The 9,871-nt window shown below is 41.2% G+C and overlaps 2 protein-coding genes across 2 annotated transcripts in view; both read right to left on the bottom strand.

Moving 5' to 3' along the window:
- Positions 1-1,446, bottom strand: part of LOC119834372 — a 45,298-nt gene extending 43,852 nt beyond the window's left edge. The window contains exons 1-2 of the mRNA XM_038358716.1: positions 878-1,446; positions 503-560 (exon numbers count right to left, since the gene is read on the bottom strand). Coding sequence (XP_038214644.1) covers positions 503-560; positions 878-943 — 124 coding nt within the window. The 5' untranslated portion in view covers positions 944-1,446. The remainder of the gene's footprint in view (positions 1-502; positions 561-877) is intronic.
- A 2,893-nt stretch (positions 1,447-4,339) lies between these two features.
- Positions 4,340-9,871, bottom strand: part of LOC119834380 — a 12,774-nt gene continuing 7,242 nt past the window's right edge. The window contains exons 4-9 of the mRNA XM_038358724.1: positions 9,522-9,690; positions 9,198-9,336; positions 8,318-8,495; positions 7,616-7,775; positions 6,526-6,667; positions 4,340-5,446 (exon numbers count right to left, since the gene is read on the bottom strand). Of these exons, the coding sequence (XP_038214652.1) occupies positions 5,155-5,446; positions 6,526-6,667; positions 7,616-7,775; positions 8,318-8,495; positions 9,198-9,336; positions 9,522-9,690 (1,080 nt within the window). The 3' untranslated portion in view covers positions 4,340-5,154. The remainder of the gene's footprint in view (positions 5,447-6,525; positions 6,668-7,615; positions 7,776-8,317; positions 8,496-9,197; positions 9,337-9,521; positions 9,691-9,871) is intronic.

Consider the following 9,871-nt stretch of genomic DNA (forward strand, 5'->3'; position numbering starts at 1 on the left):
ATGTTTTAAAACGTAATATGAGTAATCACACGTATGTGCCGACTGCCGAGTGAAGTTCAAGGACAACCCTCAAGGTCACCTGCCGAACAAGATGGTCCTCAAATTTTTCACATAACCGGTAATGTTATAGATAAACAATAACACGCGATCGTAAATACTTGCATTTTGCAACTATTCAACAAGCCGACAAAACAAGTATGCTAATAAGAATCCAATAATATTACACCCAAGAATTATGCAGCACGTAAATTATAATTTGAGCACTGTCAGAAATGCTGCGCTCGTATTTGCAAGCTGATCGAGTTATTTACCTACAACTATATTGTGAACATCTCAACAATCGTTTGCATGGCTGGTTCTAAACGAGTAGTGATTTGTATCTAGTGAGGTCAGCGTAAATCGTGCCGGCCGGCGAGCTGTGCGTGCGTATTTTATTACGATTCCACTACGTTGGAAAGCCTGTGGCTGGCGAGCTATCGAGCTCGCAGCAGTGTAGACTCACCGGTGTCGGCGCGCTCCGCCTCGTCGTCCGACTCGGTGCCGGAGTCTCGCTCCTCCACCTGGAAATAAAAACATCCCCTCAAACAACCGATCAATTCGCATCCTTAACACACGGACAAACATCGCCACCGGAACGCCGCTTTTCAACTAGTTTTCACCGGCACGCATTCAGAATTTAGACAAAATATTTACTCTAGCGTTTAGCTAGTTTAATACAGTATTCAATGAAACAGTATTTGGGCCGAATAAACGCGAATCGTGCGGTGTAGAAGCCGACAACCGTTCCGCTCCTTTGTTCTCGCGAGCGAGGCGGCCATTTTCTGGTGGCGGTGTGACCTTCACGGCGCAAAGCCGGCTGGGCCGCGTCGACACCCACCTTCTCGGAAACGTTCTCCTCATTCAACGAATGCGTTCGTAGCTTATGAGTCAAGAATTTGAGCATTATTGAGCCTCAGCTCGGCCTATCGTCCACCGCGACACTCACTTGCACTGCGCCCTACCGATGGGCACACTCCGCGTCTCTATATCGAATCTTAACTTGTTAGGACTTTCTCAAAACCGTTGCGAGCCTATGGAAAACGTTCCAAAACCATTTTAATCCTCAATGACATATCCGCAAATCACTACCGCGAACGAGCACCCGACCGCCTCCCTCGAACGCCGGACTACTACTAGTTTAGTTGGAGTAGCCTTGCGTACGACGCAGTCAGCTGAAGTGGGTACGGCTCATTAATACCGAAAGGGCCTAACGCCAAACTCTCCTAAATATTGTCCGCCCGGACGTCTTGGGCTAACCGATATCGCAAGGATAAGCGAGGGTATTTCGTCCAGTATCATATAAAATCACAAATTAGCTCAAATATTGCGTAAATTGTATTCAAGTGGCACTAGAAATGGACTCGCCCGGCGACCCATTGATGACAAAGAACCGGAACACGCAGAGATCGGACGCGATTGGACAAAACATTACAGAATAGGATCGAAATTTAATGCAATGTGTTGTGTCTTTGTCTAACGTTGGTACGTGGCAGGGGGAGGGGGACAGGCGCGTCTCGAACAATCGCGCCGAGCCGGCTTCGGCTGCCAGAGCGAGATGCACATAGCGATACAGGTTTCAGGTTATATAACAGCGGCGGCTTGATAATATTATATCGGTGATAAAAAGTTGCACGCGCTAGCTTGTATGGACATTCCTGGCGTACCCATATGCGAGTTACCTTATACGAATATTTTACGCATGGATTTTATTGAAAATGAAGTTAGTAGATTATAATTTAGATAGAACTTTTTTATGTTCAATTTGAGCACTGAAAGATCATTAACAAAAATTATTTTCACCATAAGGTTGTTAATTATCTACAATTTACATGATCAATTCATTATTTGTCGTATTATTTCAACTCTCTATTTATAAAACAGTTCCTATAAAAAATAATTTTGAATTATTTTGCCACAATTATGAACATACATATATTTTAATACGTTACGTCCACGGCCACTGCATAATCTGTTATACACACTGATCAGTTAGAATTATTAAATAAATAAACAAACAATTGTAATTATAATTCATCATTACATATCATATTTATATTTATTTATATTATATTTTGAAGCTCATAATAATATACCGTTTTACCGGCAATTTTAAACTATGCAAGAATCCAGTGTTATTGACATATTATGTCGTATCATGTTCCTCCTCCGGTTTCGCGTTTAAAACCATCGATCGTCAATGAAAGATTGCTTTCATGTTCAGTTCAGTCAGTACTTTTTATCCAATATTGTGTCGCTATGAATTATTTTTATAATACATGTTTCAAAATTCAAAAATTCTATAACTTTAGCAAGCTACATCCTCACCGAGCGACATAGGCTACACCTGTACCCTGGGCAAACAGCAAGTTTATATTGATGTAATATTACATCTTATCCACAATAACATAGCGATTACCGTTTACGCTCACCATAATGAATAGGCGGCCATGACTACTGCGTGCGGTCTCTTATTGCCGTCTTGCTCACACACTACGCAACGAACCAACGCGCGGCAAATTTAAAATAGAAACATGATTTTTGTCTCATTACACTTCAATCGATTAAAAATAGCCCAAAAGGTTTTTTTATAATAATTTTTATGTTAAAAAAAATCGTTTTAATGTAAGTGAACTTAAAAACCGTGTGATAGAATGATTTATTTTTATAGGTTGTGTAGGTATGGGGAGAAATAAATGGATATACATTTTTCGTACATGTATTAATAACAAATTACAACAAATGTAAGACACTGTACAAAAGCTGGTATGACTTAACATAATTAGCTATATGTTATCGGAAATGTCTTAAATCTTGGATTTATATAACTCTTAGGAAATGTACACAAATTCGAAGCTATATAGGACATATTATCCTGGAAAATGTTTACAATTCCTAGGAATTGTATCGCAAATCGTATTAGGAAAGATATAAAACAAATGCGTTCTGTAAAAAGAAACGTTGATAAACTGGAAATAACCATTCTTAAACATACATAAAGTTTATTTTAATAATATGATAAGTCATATTATATTTCTTTACATAGTTTTATTTATATTTGAATGTGACATTTCCCACTACGGCATTCCTTAAAGTAGATTCTGGCATTAAATTAACAACTAACTTAACTCGCTCGCCGCTTAGCTCCTCTCTAAGCCATTTTAAACTAAAAACTATGAAAACTTCCGTTTGCTATTTTGCCAAATATATAGATATCCTGTGAAGCTAATTTGATATAATTTATTTCAGACATGTCTAAACGGTTTAAGGTATTACATACATTTCCTAGAAATTGTACAGGATGATGGATTTAATACATTTCTGTTAAAATACATAATCACCGAAGACGATTCATCCAATTTACACTTATATAAATTATATACTAACTTTAAATATTGTGCGTTCATAAAAGAATATTATTAAGTCGTTTTTTTACAATTGGTAATTTTATTATTGTTTTAAAGTTGCAGAAGTAGATATTAAAAATTTGTGTATTGCACTAACAATACTTTGTGTAGATTTTTCTTTACATACAAATGTAATGTGCTAGTTTGACCCATTGACAAGTGTTTAAAATGTGAATGTAATTGAGTTTAACAGATGAAAAAATATATATCCAAATATATATTTACAAATAAAATTTTTCGCTTTCCAACACACACTTTCGATAGTAAAAAAAACTTATATCATTTAATACGAAATAAAACAAAATTAGCACCATTTGGATTATTTCCTTTTTATATTGGTAATTTATAACTTTCGGAAGACATGTCTACTAATAATTTTCGCATTTTCTTGATAAAAACATCCATAGAAATGTGTTATTCCTAATTTTAATATAGAAAAGCGTAAGGAATGCAAATTTAAATATGTATTAGACAAAATACTCTTTTTATTTATTTAGAAAAAACACAAATTTTATACATAACCCATTTTTCATTACATTTTGCCATGAGCAAATATAAGCGATTGAATAAACTAAGAGTTTGGTACATTTATTACAAAAAGGTTTATCTTTAAAACGTATAAAAGTGCACTTTGATTCTTAAACATTAATATTACATTTAAGTTATGTTGTTTTCTTCTGATAAGGCACTAAAATCACAAGTATCTGGTTGTATAAGAATTATTTTATTAACAAAATTGTTTTTTACCGTTGTAATTATCATAATATGAGATTTTCTTAAACGATAGAAGGTTATTTAAAATAATTTTAATGGTCCCATGTAATGAACATTTTTTTAATAATGTTTTGACTAGTACAATGCCTAGTGATTCTAACAGTTTTTTTTATATATAAAAGAGGATATAAGTCATTCAATACTCCAATTGTTTTGAACGAACATTTCCATCTTGAAAATTCGTGGGAATTGTATATTTCAAAATTACATACATATAATATATTTACAGATAGTGTATGTGACAGTTTCAAAGAAGTTATGTTCAATAAACATAAAATGTACAAATAAAATTTTAATATATGCTTTGTTTTTTCTTACGCACAAGTTTTCAAACTTTTAGCTTTAAATTTATATACCGATACACTTTATTATCTATCGCACTTTTTGAAAGATAAATTCCTAATGAAGAATACTACAAAATACTCGTTTTTGGTTTCATGAAACGTAATATTTTTAAATGAAAAAAAAAAAAAATACATGGACCCTACGACCTTGTGTAAAAACTTAATATTAGTAATATGTATATAATTACACTTAATAATAATCGCTTATAGATAAAATAAAGTGAACAGCTGCTTTTCAGTTATGACTCGATTTGGGGTTATCTGTGTAATTACACAGATCAATCAAAATTGATTTCTTTTTGTCCTCTTAGTGTTTCATGACAGCCATAACTTATATTTACATTATAATTAACTTAAATAAAAATAATAAACTAAAATAAAACTGATGAGACAATCGGTTTCGCCCTCCAAACTCCAAACCACCTTACCGTACAAAATACAAAAACAAAAAACAACAATAATTTGGTATTGAACACACTTTCCCTATATTGTACAAAATAAAAAACTAGTGTCTCTCTGTCATATATTTATCTAGCCTAACAACAACACAACAACAGAACAACAACAACAACAACAACATACAACAGCACCATCTATATGCACAGCACTTCGTCATTCAGATATCCCGGATTCTCCCTCACGTAATCTAGCAGCTCATCGACCGCCTCGTTGAAGTCTTGCAGCTCCTGTCTGAAGTCAGCGTCGAGCTGGAGGGACGTGGGGGTGTTGGGGGTGTTGGGGGTGTCGGCGCTGGGGGCGCTGGGGGCGTCCGGCGGGAACAGGCTCGGGTCCAGGTCCCGCAGCAGCAGCAGAATGTCCTTGGGCAGCTCGTACCAGCGCAGCGGCGTGATCGTCGGCGCCAGGTCCACTTTAAGCCCGCTTATGCTGGAAGTAGAAAATATTTATTAGAAATCAAATAAGAAATATTTTCAGTAGACATATATCAGTGTATGCTCCGTACCAGGGGTCACCAAATGGCGGACCGCCAGCCCATTTGGTGCGGACCGTGTGGTAACAATACAAAATATTATAATTATAAAACAGTAATTTGATTTTTTCCCCGCTTTTCGTTTATTTGTTTATTATTAAAATAGTAAATAGTATTTATTAGAATCCAAATAAATATTATATAGAACCCATTCGTTTTATTTGTTCTTTGAAATTGTATCTATACATATTTAAATAGTACAGTTTGCTTTTTACCTTCCGGACCTCGGGGGTCATGTTTTTTTTTAAAACGAACCCCTAATAAAGGTAATTGATGACCTCTGCTCTACAATCTCGTTAGGGGCCATCCATAAATTACGTCACAAGTTGTATAAAACCTTAATATTTTATTTTTTATAAATCAATGTATAAAATTTAAAATGTTTGTTGTCACATCGTTGTTTTAAGAAACCTAAAATTCATGTGATGTAATATATGGATGGGTTCTTATACAATTAACTATATGTTGTACTTACCAGGGTTTATTTTTTATTTCAGACTATGGATTGTGGAGTTCCGTGACCCCTAGTGGGGTATGGGGCAGATGATACACATCTGTTTCACTGATCGATTTGCTTACTGGACAAGTAGTAGCCATCGGTGTCTACTGATACATTTTTTGTGTGAGTCCCAACCGGGAATCGAACCCAGCACCCCTCGGTTCTACGCTAACGCGTTAACGACAAGACCAAGGAGGCGGCATGACACTATCGATTATGCAATAATATGGGATGTGCTTTTTTTAAGTTTTCATCAAAATCTGCCTCGCCGATGTGAGCGTCATCACTTACCACGTCCAGTTGAAACATCCACCCTGATGCAATGGCGCGGAGCGATTCAGCTTTGATTTGAGATTTGGTACGTGTTCTACTACCTGTTTATCTGGAGTCGTCGAATGAAGTCTATCTCAATCTCCACTTCTCTCGTCGCTGCTAAAGACCCTTATTTATCGACTTAGCTGTAGGGAGCACACTCACGTGGCCTTGTAGCACTTGCGGTAGGCGAGCGCGGGGCGCGTGTGCGCGGCCTCGTGCAGCAGGCGCAGCGCCAGCGCCGCCAGCGCGTCCGCCGCCGCCGGCGCGCGGTACACCACCGCGCGCCCCAGCAGCGGCTGCTCCACTGCGCCCGCGCACACACAAACAGACTCATTGTAAGATACGTCGTCGTATATGTAGATAGAGTTGGATCCCTCAGCGGGATTCGAACCCGCGTCAGTCGCCGTACCGGGACAACGCATGACCCTTGATACGTCAGATGCTTTACTCAGTTAATTACTGCTTTATAACAGTTTGCACAGATAATAATGTATTTTCACAAAAAAAAAATGTAAATATACTATTCCATAAATTTACTGATTGTTAACGAAATTGTGTAGAGACAAAAGGTGATTTAGTGTTATGTTGTGGAATTGCTAAGAATGACACGCGTTTTTTAATAATAGTCGCCGGAAAATGTTTTACTTTAAGAATACACATAAGGTGTTAGGTGTTGCGCATAAAGTGTAGGGTTTTGGGTGTTGGATGTAAGGTGTAGGGTGTTGAGTGTTAAGTGTTGGATGTAAGGTGTAGGATGTTGAGTGTTGAATATTGCGTGTTGGATGTAAGGTGTAGGGTGTTGAGTGTTAAGTGTTGGATGTAAGGTGTAGGATGTTGAGTGTTGAACATAGGATGTCGGATGTAGGGTGTTGGGTGTTAAGCGTAGAGGGTACGGTGTAGGGTGTAGGGTGTTGAGTATTGCGTGTTGGATGTAAGGTGTAGGGTGTTGGGTGTTAAACATAGGGTGTTAGGTGTCGGATGTAGGGTATTGGGTATTAAGCGTAGGGGGTAGGGTGTAGGGTGTTGAGTGTTGAGTGCTGCGTGTTGGATGTAAGGTATAGGGTGTTGGGTATTGAGCGTAGAGTGTAGGGTATTGAGTGTTGAGCGTAGGTTATAAGATGTTGTGTATAGGGTGTTGGGTGTACGCCATAGGCTATAGAGCCTTAAGTGTAGGGTTGTAGGTATACCCAACACGAGTGTTGGGCGTGAGGTGTGGGGTGTGGGGGTGTGGGGGCGGGGGCAGCACACTCACGCGCCAGGTTGTCGCGCTGCGCGGGGCGGCACAGGTGCGCGGCGGCGGGCGCCTGCAGCAGCACGACGCGCACGTCGTCCCGCGCCAGCGCGCGCCGCACCCACTCGCCGGGCGCGCCGGCCGCCGCGCGCCACGTGCCCAGCTCGTACAGGTCGTACACCTGCGCACGCGCACCGCACGCGATATACCGCACCACATTATACCGTATACGAGTACATCGTATAACATATAAGATATAAAACGTAAGCAGATTTGGTTATGGTATATATATGGTTTATAGCCTTCTTAAATAAATGGCCTATCTAATACCGATTGAATTGTTAAAATGGGACCAGTAGTTTTTGAGATTAGCGCGTTGAACCAAACAAACAAACTCTTCAGCTTTATATTTTTATGGCATAGCGGACAGCTGGTTGGTCTGATGGAAAGCGATTACCAGCGCTCATGAACATTCGCAGAGTGAATGCTTCTATAGAGTAAGGGATAAGAAAAGGATCGACGACGGTAAAGGGGGAATGGACTGGGAAGGGCAAGGAAAGGAAACAGGCCTCCGGCCCCCCCACTCGCTTTACGAAACACAGTGGCACGCCACTATTTTGGCGGTTTTCTGCGGGGGTATCGCACACCCCCGGTGCGAGCCGGCCCAATTCGTGCCGAAGCGTGCTCGAGTCGCACACATGGTGCACACAGTGCGGCACTCACCGGCCCGTCGGCGGCGCGCGCGAGCAGCGTGCGCAGGCGCGCGGCGAGGCGCATGAGCGGCGCGCAGTCCCGCGCGTACAGCAGCAGCACCTTGTCGCGCGCCGCCCCCCCGCCGCCCCCCGCACCCCCCGCACCCACCATCTCCGCCCCCACACCCTTGTTCTCCGCCGCCGCCCATCTGCGGACACGTATCGTTTCATTAGGTTAAAATTAATTTATAAAAAAATCAGTAAAAAAGATGATGAAAAAAAATGCCCCGATTTTGAAACATTCTTCATAGGTGCTCCGCTCCTGGTGGTTGTTGCGGGATGATATATAGCCTATAGCCTTCGTAAATGGGCTAAAGAAGTGAAATCCCGTGTCCCCTAGTGGGGTATGGGGCAGATGATGTACATCAGTTTCACAGATCAATTTTCTTTACGGACAAGTAGATGATCAGCCTTCTGTGTCCTGCCAGACCGAGACATTTTTTGTTTTTTATGCATCCACACCGGGAATTGAACCCAGGACCCCTCGGTACTACGCTCACGCGTTAACCATTGTACCAAGGCCGCCTCCTTCCGCCTCAAATTCCTAAGAAAATGGGGTAGCTAACTTTGAAAAAAATTTTTCCTGAGATTTAGACATTCAACCAAACAAACAATTTAGCTTAATATAGGATATTCAGTATAGCGCAGTGCTCTGGTGTATATCATGGTGTAGGGAAATACAATTGGGTGTAACATAGTGCAGTGTAATTGCATACATTGCAATCCAGTGCAGACTGATGTAGTGCAGTAAAATTGTCTCAAATACTATGCAACTCAGTGCAATGAAGTGTAGCACGGTATAGTGTAGTGTAGTGTAGTGCAGTGCAGGTGTAGTGCAGCGCGTGACTCACTCGAGCGGCGGCGCGCGGCGGCAGCGCGCGGCGGCGGCGAGCAGCGCGGCGAGCGCGAGCGCGAGCAGCAGCGCGGCGCCGACCCACCACAGCGCGTCGCCGCCCCCCTCGTCGCGCGGCGCCCGCTCCGCCGCGTGCGCTGCACAGTACACACTTGCTTTGACGCTGCATTCACAGTATCGACAAACATGCTACTTGATATTAGTAATTAAATATAAAGTTATTTCTTTTAACTATAAGATATAGATTAATTTTGTTTAGCGGGAATATTTGAATGGAAGGCTCGAGAGAAAGGGGAGGGGAGGAGGGTGGTGTGTGACTCACTGAAGACGCGGTTGGCGTTGGTGAGGCGGCGGAAGAGCGGCGAGGTGTCCCAGGGCGCGCAGTGCTGCAGGCGCATGTTGTAGCGGCCGTACGCGGCGCGCAGCTCGCAGCGCACCTCGCTCAGCTGCCGCCCGCGCGCGCCGCAGTACCGCGACACGTCCGCGCACGCCTGCAACCGCGCACACACACACACACACGCGTGTCAACGTCATCCACATCATTTTGTCATCGAATCGGTTTAACGTCAGAGATAACCCAGATTTAATCATTACTATTTTTATATACTTAGTCTGGCCATAAATACTGTTACACTTAATTATAAAAAAATATTACATTTGAATTTCGAATCT

Source organism: Zerene cesonia, chromosome 19 (genome assembly GCF_012273895.1).
Source record: "Zerene cesonia ecotype Mississippi chromosome 19, Zerene_cesonia_1.1, whole genome shotgun sequence".
NCBI lineage: Eukaryota > Metazoa > Arthropoda > Insecta > Lepidoptera > Pieridae > Zerene > Zerene cesonia.